Genomic DNA, 12,238 nt, shown 5'->3' with positions numbered 1-12,238 from the left:
TTCTCCAAGCCAAGCTTCAGCAACACGTGAACCATGAACTTCCAGATGTATAAGCCTGATTTAGAAAAGGCAGAGGAACCAGAGGTCAAATTGCCAACATCTGCTGGATCATGGAAAAAGCAAGAGAGTTCCAGAAAAACATGTAATTCTGCTTTATTGACTATGCCAAAACCTTTGTGTGGATCACAATAAAGTGTGGAAAACTCTGAAACAGATGAGAATACCAGACCACCTGACCTGCCTCTTGAGAAACCTATATGCAGGTCAGGAAGCAACAGTTAGAACTGGACATGGAACAACAGCCTGGTTCCAAATAGGAAAAGGAGTACGTCAAGGCTGTATATTGTCACCCTGCTTATTTAACTTATATGCATAGTACATCATGAGAAATGCTGGGCTGGAGGAAGCACAAGCTGGAATGAAGATTGCCGGGAGAAACTTATAACTTCAGATAGATGACACCACCCTTATGGCAGAAAGTGAAGAGGAACTAAAGAGCCTCTTGATGAAGGTGAAAGAGGAGAGCGAAAAAGTTGGCCTAAAGCTCAACATTCAGAAAACGAAGATCATGGCATCTGGTCCCATCACTTCATGGGAAATAGATGGGGAAACAGTGTCAGACTTTATTTTTCTGAGCTCCAGAATCACTGCAGATGGTGATTGCAGCCATGAAATTAAGAGATGCTTACTCCTAGGAAGGAAAGCTATGACCAACCTAGATAGCATATTAAAAAGCAGAGAGGTTACTTTGTCAACAAAGGTTCGTCTAGTCAAGGCTATAGTTTTTCCAGTGGTCATGTATGGATGTGAGAGTTGGACTGTGAAGAAAGCTGAGCGCCGAAGAATTGATGCTTTTGAACTGTGGTGTTGGAGAAGACTCTTGAGAGTCCCTTGGACTGCAAGGAGATCCAACCAGCAGTCCTGAATATTCATTGGAAGGACTGTTGCTGAAGCTGAAACTCCAATACTTTGGCCACCTGATGCAAAGAGCTGACTCATTGGAAAAGACCCTGATGCTGGGAAGGATTGAAGGCAGGAGAAAGGGCATGACAAAGGATAAGATGGTTCGATGGTATCACCGACTCAATGGACATGAATTTGGGTGAACTCTGGGAGTTGATGATGGACAGGGAGGCCTGGCGTGCTGCGGTTCATGGGGTCGCAGAGTCCGGACACGACTGAGAGACTGAACTGAACTGAGCCACACACATCCCCAGGGCAGAGTTCAGGATCCGGGGGGACCTATGTGGACCCTCCAGGACCACAGTCGAGTCCCCAGCGTACACTTCAGAGCCGTGGAGCGGGTGCAGAGCCCGAAACACGGTTCAGGGTACCCCTCGGGTCAGATTCCAGGCCCCAAGGCAGTAGCTGGGACCTCTGGGTTAGGGGGCGCACTAGGACGCACAAGGCAGAGCTTTGGGCTCCCGAGGGCGGAACTGGACCAGCAAGCCCAGACCGCTGGCCTCGGGGGCCGGCTTGGGTGCGCGGCGCGGCTCGGTTCCGGCGCTACACGCCGGGGGAAGGCCGCAGCAAGCATCCCCAACAGAGAGTCGCGTGCCTGACGGCAGCGCCGGAACCCGCCTCCCGGCCGAGACTCGCGCACAGCAATCAGGCGGTGGCGGCGAGTGCCCGAGCGACCAATGGGCAGCCTGTAAAGGAGCTGGGTCCGCCCCGAGGCCCCGCCCTGTTGACCTTGGTGGCCAATGGGCAGCCGGCAAGGGGTGAGGCCCCGCCCCGTTGATCCGGGGGACCAATGGGAAGCCGGTACAGGAGCTGGGTTCTCCCCGAGGCCCCGCCCTGTCGACCCGGGTGACCGACGGGCAGCCGGCTAAGGAGCTGGCTCCGCCCCGGAGGCCCCGCCCTGTTGCTCAGACGTGCGCAGGATGTGGGCCTTGCGGGCCGCCGTCCGCGGCGGCGCCTGGCTCTCTCGTGCGGTTCGCGGCTGCCGGCCCCCGAGGGCCGCGCTGCTGCCGCCGCCGCCCCGCCCTGAGCGCGCCCTTGCCGCTGTCCGCGGAGGCCTGGGGTGCTCGGAGGGGCGGGAGGGTGGGAGGGGCGGCCCACGTGCGGGTGGCCGGAGAAGCCGGGCTGACGGGGAGGAGGAGCCCGAAGATGCGGAGGAGGAGGAAGACGAGGAGGAGCTTCTGAGGAGGGACCCGCTGCTGCCCTCGGGGACACAGCGCGTGTGCCTGGTTCACCCTGAGATCAAGTGGGGGCCCGGGAAGCCGCAGGGGACCCGAGGTGACCGAGAGCGCGGGGTCGGGCGCAGCGAGGAGGCGCGAGCTTAAGGGGCGGGGAAGTCGGCGCTTCGGAGGCGGGGCTTCTGGGGCGGGACTCGCGGGCTGAGCTCATAGGTCGGGGACGCCAGAGGCGGGGCTTCTGGGGGCGGACCTCGAAGGCCGGAGCTCATAGGTCGGGGCTTCTGGGGGCGGGGCTCCAGAGGCGTGGTTTCTGGGGCCTGCCTTCGACGCTGCAGCCGGTTAGGCGGGGCTTCTGAGGCGGACTCGGCGGCTGAACCGCCCATTCCCTCGCTGGCTCCGGGAGCCGCACTCCACCCCGCCACCATGGGCCTGGAAACCCTCATTCTGGGCACAGGCTCCCTCCTGCTTTGCACGCAGCGAGCCCCTTTCCCTTTGAGCCACTCCTGGGTGTCGCTCTGCCCTGCTCCTCCGGGGCCTCCCCATCCATAATGCAAACGATCCCAGCAACTCACGCGGGGTGCCGGCGGGGTGCCCCTCGGCTTTAACCCTTTTATGGACCCACTTTCTGCGCCGCTAAATACTAAGCCCGGAGATGGTGCACAAGCTTCTGAAGCAGAAACGGGAACCGGTTGAGCTCTGAGCGGCGGGGAGGGGGCGCTTGTGGTCGCAGAATGGAGGGGACGGGCTCCGGAGGGAGGGTGACCTCCTGTGAGGCTGGCCACCGAGCTTCGCGTCTCACTGCAGAACAAGCCAGAGCCCCGCACAGTTGTGCTCCGGGCCATCGGCCCCGGCCTCCCAGCCCCTCCAGACCTGCGCCAGCCCTGTCCACCCCATCAGGGCTCAGAGCCACGCGGTGGCACCAATGCCCACGTGTCTGTTGTCCATCAGCTGCCCTGCGAGGGATCCGCCGGAGGAGAGACGAGAACAGGGCAGGTCCTGGTCGCCTTTGATCCACGGCCTGCGTCCCCACTCCTCCGGACTCTTGTCCTGGGTGGGTTCTGCCTCCCACCGGCCCCATTATTCTGACTCCTCAGGGCCACAGACCTTGGGTGGGAGCCTCCTTGCTCATGCTGGGCTCAGCAAGGGCAGCCACTGAGGAAAGCTGGAACTAGGCTCTGGTCACCCAGGACATGACACCCTCCCAGGACGGGACTCAGCCCAACCCCACATACCGGACGGCAGGCTCTGCGGGCCCTGGGAGCTTCACAGGAGATGCTGTCTCAGTTCAGTTCAGTCGCTCAGTCGTGTCCGACTCTTTGCGACCCCATGAATCGCAGCACGCCAGGGCTCCCTGTCCATCACCAACTTGGGGAGTTCACTCAGCCTCACCTCTATCGAGTCCATGATGCCATCCAGCCATCTCATCCTGGGTTGGCTCCTTCTCCTCATGCCCCCAATCCCTCCCAGCATCAAGAGTCTTTTCCAATGAGTCAACTCTTCGCATGAGGTGTCCAAAGTACTGGAGCTTCAGCTTTAGCATCATTCCTTCCAAAGACATCCCAGGGTTGATCTATGCTGTCTAGTGGGTCACAAAGGACCCTGAGTCCCCACAGGGCAGACCTGCCCGATGCCAAAATGGCCGGGGGTGGGGGGGCTGTCCCTGCATTCCCTGCTCAGCTCTGGCTCCCCTCCCCTCCCCTCCTGTTCCCTCCCTGATCCTCCATCCCCACTCTTGACCATCCACCCAGAACAGATCTCCGCTTCAAGGAAATGCCCATTCGGGTGCTTTCTGGGAACCTTCATGTGGCCAGGAAGCAGGAAGCCATCCCAGCCTGGGGGCATGTGGGCCAGGACCCTGGGCAGGGCTGACCCGCCCGGAAGTGGCCCTCACACCGGCCCGTCTCTCCCCTAAGCCGAGTGGCAGGTGGCGGAGGCGCGAGCGCTGGTGTGCACGCTGGACGGCTGGTCGGTGGTGGCCACGATGGTGGTGCCCACCAAGACGCCAGACAAGAAGCTCATCTTCGGCAGAGGGACCTTGGAGCAGCTGACGGGTGAGTCCATCGCACGTGCCATAGCCCCCTCCTAGAGTGGTGCAGGCTTGACCATCCCTCTGTGCCTCATGGCACGTGGTTGATGCCATCCAACCACCTCATCCTCTGTCGTCCCCTTCTCCTGCCCTCAGTCTTTCTCAGCATCAGGGTCTTTTCCAGTAAGTTGGTTCTTGGTGTCAGGTGGCTAGAGTATTGGAGCTTCAGCTTCAGCAGGTATGAGACCTATTTTCCTGGAAATGGACTGTAGCCTGGGTCCTCCCTGACCCATGCTCCATGCCCCCTCAATACAGTGCTCGGAGACCCAGGGGATGTCCGGGGGACACAGCCGATCAAAGCGCAGGGTTGGTCCTCAGACGCTCGTTGCGGGCACACCAGCCTCTGACCGGGGGTGCTCTTTTCCTAGAGAGGATCAGAGGGTCCCCGGAAATCACCGCCGTCTTCCTGAACGTGGAGAGGCTGGCCACGCCCACCAAGGTACCGCAAAGCAGCGGGTCAGCAGGTCTCCAGGAGCCTGGGCTCACGGCTCATCCCCTCCCTCCCTCGCTCTCTGGTGTTTCTAGAAAGACCTGGAAGCCGCCTGGCGCGTGCCGGTGTTTGACCGGTTCACCTTGGTTCTTCACATATTCCGCTGCAACGCCCGCACCAAGGAGGCGCGACTGCAGGTGGCGCTGGCCGAGCTCCCTGTGCTCAGGTGCGAGCAGGACCCGGGCTAGGGCAGACAGACCCCCCCCACCACCGAGACCCTCTCTAGCGACCCCCACCCGGGACCTTCTCTAGGGACCCCCCTCCACGGAGACCCTCTAGGGACCCCCCAACCAGGACCTTCTCTAGGGACCAACCCCCTCCACGGAGACCCTCTAGGGACCCCCCTCCACGGAGACCCTCTAGGGACCCCCCCTCCACGGAGATCCTCTAGGGACCCCCCCCAACTAGGACCTTCTCTAGGGAACCCCCCCTCCATTGAGACCCTCTAGGGACCCCCCAACCAGGACCTTCTCTAGGGACCCCCTCTCCACCGAGACCCTCTAGGGACCCTCCTCCACTGAGACCCTCTAGGGACCTCCCCAACCAGGACCTTCTCTAGGGACCCCCCGCCCTCCACCAAGACCCTCTAGGGACCCCCCCCTCCACGGAGATCCTCTAGGGACCCCCCCAACCAGGACCTTCCCTAGGGACGCCCCCCCCCCCCACTGAGACCCTCTAGGGACCCACCCTCCACTGAGACCCTCTAGGGACCCCCCTCCACCGAGACTCTCTCTAGGGACCCCCGCAACCAGCACCTTCTCTAGGGACCCTCCCAACCGGGACCTCTCCAGGGAGCCCCTTCTAGGGAGCCCTCCCAGGACTGTCTCTAGTTTCATTTATCTAGCCATGTTTCCAGGTGTGCTGAGGGTGAGATGCGGTGGGTAGGGCTGCAAGCTTGTGGCCGCGGGTCCCATGTGTACGTGAGCAGAGACATGTCACCCAGGGAGGGGCCCTCTGTCCTCGCCCGTGATGGCCCATGTGGGAGGGGGCCCCCAGCGATCCCTCCTCCAGGAACCCCACCCCCACCCTAGCCCCCTGCTCTGTCCTCGCCCCATGTCCTGTGGTGGACACACTTATCTGCCCATGTATTGAGCCAACCGTTTCCAGCTAGGTCCCACGTGAAAAGCAATGTTGCCCACCTGGGCGGACGCGGACGGAGCTCTCGCTACACCATGGGGTCAGGTATGTGTCTGAGGGCTCCTCACAAGATGTGCAGAGAGGGTTATCGTGGCCACCACCCCTACAAAGGGGAAAGTGTCCCCCACAAGTCCTGAGAGGGCCTCTCTGTGGTCACATTGAGAAAGGGTGGGTATCAAGGGGCCCCAGGGATGAGCTCCGTCCAGAGGCTCCAGGGGAGCATCCTCCCCGCCACTTCGGGCTTCCGGGGGCTCCGGGTGTCCGTCCCTGGGCTGGTGGCCGCCTCCCTTCCGTCCCTGCCTCCATCTCCACGTGGCTTCTCCCCTGCGTCTGTGTCTTATACGGACTCTGTCCTTGGGTTTATGGCGGCCCCTACTTCAGGTCCTTCACTTCATCCCCTCTGCAGAGACCCCGTTTCCAAAGGAGGCCCCATGTGTAGGTCCTAGGCATGAGGACGTGGAAGCATCTCTGGGGCACTGCTCAGCCCACTGTGGCCATCATGCGGACTCTCCCCTCGGCCTTTCCCTCTCAGGGATCAGGGGGAGACCAGGTGACCCCAAAGGGCAGTAGGGCTGGGTTAAGGCCGCCTTCCTCCGGACAGAGCCGTCTCCCAGCAGGAGGTGCCAAGGCTGTTTGTGCCGGGGGCGCAGGCTAGGGGTTTTGTCCCCGGGGTCCTGACACCTGTCAGACCCCCACAGGCCGCCCCTCCTCCCCTCCGCCCGCCCCACCCACCACCCCCGGCTCTTGCCCCCCTACCCCGGGCCTGCTCGCCGACTCGCCGTCTCGGGTGTTTTTAGGGGAGTCCTTCCTGCAGGTGCAGCAGCGTCTCCTGAGAGACAGGGAAACCAAGATCCAGAAGGCCCTGGAGAGACTCCGCCGCAAGAGGCGCCTTCTAGGGCAGCAGCGGAGGCGGAGGGAGTTCCCGGTGGTCTCTGTAGTGGGATACACGAACTGTGGTGAGGGGCGAGTCAGGGGTGGCGGCCAGGGCATGGCTGCGGGCCAGGGCGCCAGGGCATGGCTGGGGCAGGGGCCTCCCCAGGGAGTAGCTGGTGGGCGGGGCCTCCCTGGGGCGGGGCTTGTGGATGGACGCGCCCTGGGGCCAGGGTTGTGGGTTGGATCTCCCTTAGGCTGCATTGGTGGGCGGGCCCTCCCTGGCACTGGGCAGGGCTGTATGGGGCTGATGGGCGGGGCCTCCCTGGGGCGGGGCCTCCCTGGGGCGGGGCTGTGCTGGTGTGGGGCCTCCCTGTGTTGGTTGGGCCTCATTCGGGCGGGGCTGGTGGGTGGACCCGCCCTGGGGCCAGGGTGGTGGGTGGGATCTCCCTCAGGCTGCACTGCTGGGCGGGGCTGCCTGTGTCTACATTCCCACCCCTGGGCAGGCACGTAGCATCCGCCCAGCTGCACCATCATGCCTCTGTATGAGGACACCCCCATCACAACTCATGGTCCAGGACCCCTCCCTCTGTCTCCGGGAATGCGTCCTCATCTCACACCTGTGACCACTGTGTACACCATCACTCTTGTGTATAAGCATACCGCATCACAGCTCACATGGTCCAGGACACCTCCCTCTTTCTCCAGGGACGCCTCCCCATCTCACAGTCACATGTGACCACTGTCTACACCATGCCGCTTGTCTGTCTACACTAACCCTCCCACCCAGGCCCGATTTATCTTACCCGGAATCCTGAACAATAGCAGCTGTGTTCTTCAATGACTGGTGCCTGGCACCAGGGCCCTGCAGAGAACTCCGGGCTCAGACACCCTCCTTGCTCCCATCCCACCGTCCAGCAGCCTGAGGTCAGCAGTGGACGTTAGGGGACCCGAGACGGCCTGAGACGCATGTCCCCTTGACCCCGACTTGCAGGGAAAACCACGCTGATCAAGGCCCTGACCGGGGACGCTGCCATACAGCCCCGGGACCAGCTGTTTGCAACGCTTGACGTCACGGCCCACGCAGGGCGGCTGCCCTCTGCACTGACGGTCCTTTACGTGGACACCATTGGCTTTCTCTCCCAGCTGCCCCACAGCCTGGTCGCGTCCTTCTCGGCCACCCTGCAGGACGTGGCCCGTTCGGTGAGTGGGGAGGGCCAGGCTGGTTCTCCGTCAGATACCAGCACACGGGGAGGGGGGATGGCTCGCTCCTCACGACAGCGCAGGGCTGTGTCCCCTTACACCAGACATCACAGGGACCAGATGCTCTCAAGCCCCTGCACTCAGGGACCTAGGCCTGACTGTACAATTTTTAAGTTTTGCTTTTTATTTATTACCATTTATTTTTGGCTGTGCTGAGTCTTCATTGCTGTTTGGGCTTTCACTAACTGTGGCGTGTGGGGGGGCCTCTCCTTGGTCGTGGCGGGTGGGGGGCCTCTCTGTGGTTGTGGCCGGCGGGGTGCCTCTCTCTAATTGTGGCTGGTGGGGTCCTCTCTCTAATTGTGGCGGGCGGGGCCTCACTCTATTGTGGCAGGTGGGGCGCCTCTCTCTAATTGTGAATGGTGGGCGTCTCTCTCTAACTATGGCTGGTGGGGGCCTCTCTCTAACTGTGGCTGGTGGGGGCCTCTCTCTAATTGTGGATGGTGCGGGCCTCTCTAACTGTGGCGGGCGGGGTGCCTCTCTCTAATTGTGGATGGTGGGGGCCTCTCTGTAATTGTGGCGGGCGGGGGCCTCTCTCTGGTTGTGGCGGGCAGGGCGCCTCTCTCTCACTGTGGCGGGCGGGGGTCTCTCTCTAATTGTGGCTGGTGGGGGCCTCTCTCACTGTGGCTGGTGGGGGTCTCTCTCTAACTGTAGCGGGCGGGCGCCTCTCCCTGGTTGTGGCGGGCGGGCGGCCTCTCTCTAATTGTGGCTGGTGGGGGCCTCTCTCTAATTGTGGCTGGTGGGGGCCTCTCTCTAATTGTGGCTGGTGGGGGCCTCTCTCTAACTGTGGCTGGTGGGGGCCTCTCTCTAACTGTGGCTGGTGGGGGCCTCTCTCTAATTGTGGCTGGTGGGCGCCTCTCTCTAACTGTGGCTGGTGGGGGCCTCTCTCTAACTGTGGTGGGCGGGGGTCTCTCTCTAATTGTGGCGGGCGGGGGCTTCTCTCTAATTGTGGCTGGTGGGGGCCTCTCTCTAATTGTGGCTGGTGGGCGCCTCTCTCTAACTGTGGCTGGTGGGGGCCTCTCTCTAATTGTGGCTGGTGGGCGCCTCTCTCTAATTGTGGCTGGTGGGGGCCTCTCTCTAACTGTGGCCGGCGGGGCGCCTCTCTCTAATTGTGGCGGGCGGGGGCCTCTCTCTAACTGAGGCGCAGCGCCTATCCCGGGTGGTGGTGCCCCGTTTTCTCGTTGTGACACTGCTCTTGTTGCCCAGCAGGGGCTCTAGCCTGCGGTGGTCAGCAGTTGCAGCGTGCCGGCTCATTAGTTGTGACGCACCGGCTTAGCTGCTCCGCGGTGCGTGGGATCTTCCCGGCCCAGGCATTGAACCCTCATCTCTTGCCTGGCAGGTGGATTTCTTACCAGTTGCCAGGAAGGTGACCAGGGAAGCCCTGCAACGGTAGTTTTCTCAGAAGGAAATGCTGATTAAGAGGGGCTTCCCTTTCTGTGTTGGCGGTATCCAGGGCCCAGAGACAGTGAATCCCAACAGAGCCTGGCGCTCACTCAGCAGGGGGCGGCAGGGCCCAGGGCCAGGCAGCTCCCAGGTCCCAGCAGCCGAGGCCGAGGGCGCCATGCAGCTGTCAGCTTCATCCTCCAAGGTTCCTGAAAATGTAACATTTCTGACATGAACCTGAAGTAGAAGGGAACTTATTTCATCAAAAAGAGAACCTAGAAGTGGATCCCTTAAACCAGACAGAGCACCTCCTTTCCGTGACAGAATTACCCTCTGTTGTCACTTCCTTTTATCTCTGTTTTCCCAATGCATGAGGGACCTGCGTGTAAAACATGAAACGGGGAAAGACCTTTAAAATGCGAGCTTGAAGGTTTCACAGAAAGGTGGGCCAGTCCAGAGCTGTGAACAGGGCAGTGTGGCTGGGCTGGCTGGTGGGGGGAGGTCAGTACTGTGGGGCGGGAGACTGGGGGGACAGAGGTTTCGGGGTGCCGAGCAGTCTCTGGGGTCCAGGTGCACAGGGAGTGGCAGCCTCTCCGGAAACCCTAACGAGGGGGCTGGTGGGGGGGGCTGCTGCGTGCACCACAGAGCCACCCTGTCATCTCAGGTCTCAACCACCTCTCAAGGTATAGGCCCCCATGGTGGGGAGCTCTGCCCTCACCAGGAGGAGCAGTGTCCTGGGGCTGGCGGGTCCTCCGGGGCTGGGGGTGGGAGCCCCTGACCCCAAGATCTGACCACCTGGCCCGCCTGATCCTCAGGATCTGATCGTCCACGTCAGAGATGTGAGCCACCCCGAGACGGAGCTGCAGAAGGCCAGTGTCCTGTCAGCCCTGGGAGGGCTGGGCCTGCCAGACGCCCTCCTGGAGAGCATGGTGGAAGTCCACAACAAAGTGGACCTGGTGCCCGGGTGAGCCCCCCATCCCTGGAGTCTATGGTATGAGTCCACAACGAGGTGACCTGGTGCCCGGGCGAGCCCCCCATCCCTGGAGTCTATGGTCCGAGTCCACAGCAAAGTGGACCTGGTGCCCGGGCGAGCCCCCCATCCCTGGAGTCTATGGTCTGAGTCCACAGCAAAGTGGACCTGGTGCCCGGGCGAGCCCCCCATCCCTGGAGTCTATGGTCTGAGTCCACAGCAAAGTGGACCTGGTGCCCGGGCGAGCCCCCCATCTCTGGAGTCTATGGTCCAAGTCCACAGCAAAGTGGACCTGGTGCCCGGGCGAGCCCCCCGTCCCTGGAGTCTATGGTCCGAGTCCACAGCAAAGTGGACCTGGTGCCCGGGCGAGCCCCCCATCTCTGGAGTCTATGGTCCGAGTCCACAGCAAAGTGGACCTGGTGCCCGGGCGAGCCCCCCATCCCTGGAGTCTATGGTACGAGTCCGCAACGAGGTGACCTGGTGCCCGGGCGAGCTCGACATTGCTGAGTGCGCTGTGCCGGCCGCCTGGACAGGTACACACCCGTGGAGCCCGACGTCCTGGCCGTGTCTGCCCTCCTGGGGCTCGGGCTGGATGAGCTGATGGCCAGGGTGGAGGACGCCATCCTGCGAGCCACGGGGAGACGGACCCTCACCCTGCGCGTGCGGCTGGCGGGACCGCAGCTGAGGTGCGTGGGGCGGGCCTGGATGGAGGGGTGGTAGCGCCGATGATCACTGTGCTCCGTGGGGTGTCAGTCATGTGAGCGGGCAAGGCCACGGTGCTGGGTGGCTTTGTCACCCCCGCGTCCCCACGCTCACCACATACGAGCAGGGGTCTGGCCCCGTGTCCATGCCTCGAAACGCACCCGCACCCCCAATTACCTCACCCTACCCTGGGAAGGCTGGGTGGGGGTTCAGGCTCGGTCAGGGGCTCCATTCCCATCAGTTGCGTCTCCCTCCCGGCACGAGCAGGCGTATGGCCCTGTGTCCACTCGCCAGGACTGTGGGAGACGCTGGCCTCCCAATCCTGGGAAGGCTGGGTAGGGGTTCAGACACTGTTGGGGTCTTGGTTCCCACCAGTCGTGTGTCCCTCCCACTAGTTGTGTCTCCCACCAATCGCATGTCCCTCCCACCAATCACGTCTCCCTCCCACCAATCGCGTCTCCCTCCCACCAATCGCGTGTCCCACCCACCAATCTTGTGACCCCACCCCCCCGCCAATGGTATCTCCCTTGCAGCTGGCTTCACCAGGAGGCCACGGTGCAGGCGGTGGACGTGATCCCCGAGGCCGGGGCTGCCGACGTGAAAGTCATCATCAGTGACTCTGCTTACGGAAGGTTCCAGAAGCTGTTTCCGGGGTGAAAGGATTCCCCCCTCCCCAAGGATGAGGGCGCTGCACGTTTCAGTCCCAGAGACAAGCACGTGTGTTGGGCGTTCGCCCCCAACCCCACCGTCCCCACCCCTGCTAGCCTGGTGGGGACGGGACCCTGTGGGACTCTTGAGTGGTTCTGGCCGACCGTCGGGGCGTCTGGGGAGCAGATTTCTGTCCAGGATGGTTGACCACACACCAGACAGTAAAAGCTTTATGCGGTGTGTGTGTGTAAACTAGCCTCTGTGGTTTTTGTGCACCGGCCGCCCAGCAGACAGCTCGTGAATGCTGCCCTCTAGGCAGGCAGGTCCAATTTGTGTGTCTGCTGTGTATCTCACACGGTCCTATCTGACCAGCGTGTCCTTGCACACCTTAGTGTCCAGGGAGTGATTAAAACAAGAACCCAGCAAGCGGGAAGGAGCTGCTCGTTAACAGGGCCCAGCACACAGAACCCACTGCGCGGGCGTCAGGTGTTTCCACCTAAAGGAAAATACAAGTTCGGGCTTCTTGTTGACAGCCACGTCCTGCTGGGGTGGAG

The 12,238-nt window shown here is 62.0% G+C and overlaps 1 protein-coding gene across 8 annotated transcripts; it reads left to right on the top strand.

Moving 5' to 3' along the window:
* Positions 1-1,766: 1,766 nt before the first annotated feature.
* Positions 1,767-11,936, top strand: LOC138431491 (putative GTP-binding protein 6). Of its 8 annotated transcripts, none has more exons than XM_069573607.2 (13): positions 1,869-2,238; positions 3,087-3,189; positions 4,052-4,189; positions 4,593-4,663; positions 4,750-4,880; positions 5,571-5,630; positions 5,826-5,896; positions 6,258-6,401; positions 6,649-6,807; positions 7,716-7,924; positions 10,180-10,328; positions 10,868-11,020; positions 11,570-11,936. In XM_069573607.2, the coding sequence occupies exons 3-13, from the start codon at positions 4,120-4,122 to the stop codon at positions 11,691-11,693; spliced, it is 1,341 nt and encodes a 446-aa protein (XP_069429708.1). In that variant the 5' UTR covers positions 1,869-2,238; positions 3,087-3,189; positions 4,052-4,119; the 3' UTR covers positions 11,694-11,936. The 8 variants fall into 8 exon arrangements, with proteins under 8 accessions (XP_069429707.1, XP_069429705.1, XP_069429706.1 ...); XM_069573608.2 differs by having other exon boundaries at positions 1,871-2,238; positions 2,943-3,189; XM_069573603.2 differs by lacking the exon at positions 3,087-3,189 and having other exon boundaries at positions 1,850-2,238.
* The last annotated feature ends 302 nt before the right edge of the window (positions 11,937-12,238 follow it).

Source organism: Ovis canadensis, chromosome X (genome assembly GCF_042477335.2).
Source record: "Ovis canadensis isolate MfBH-ARS-UI-01 breed Bighorn chromosome X, ARS-UI_OviCan_v2, whole genome shotgun sequence".
In the NCBI taxonomy this organism is placed as follows: Eukaryota; Metazoa; Chordata; class Mammalia; order Artiodactyla; family Bovidae; genus Ovis; species Ovis canadensis.
Note: the sequence above shows the minus strand (reverse complement) of the source record. Positions and strands in the feature narration are given on the sequence as shown.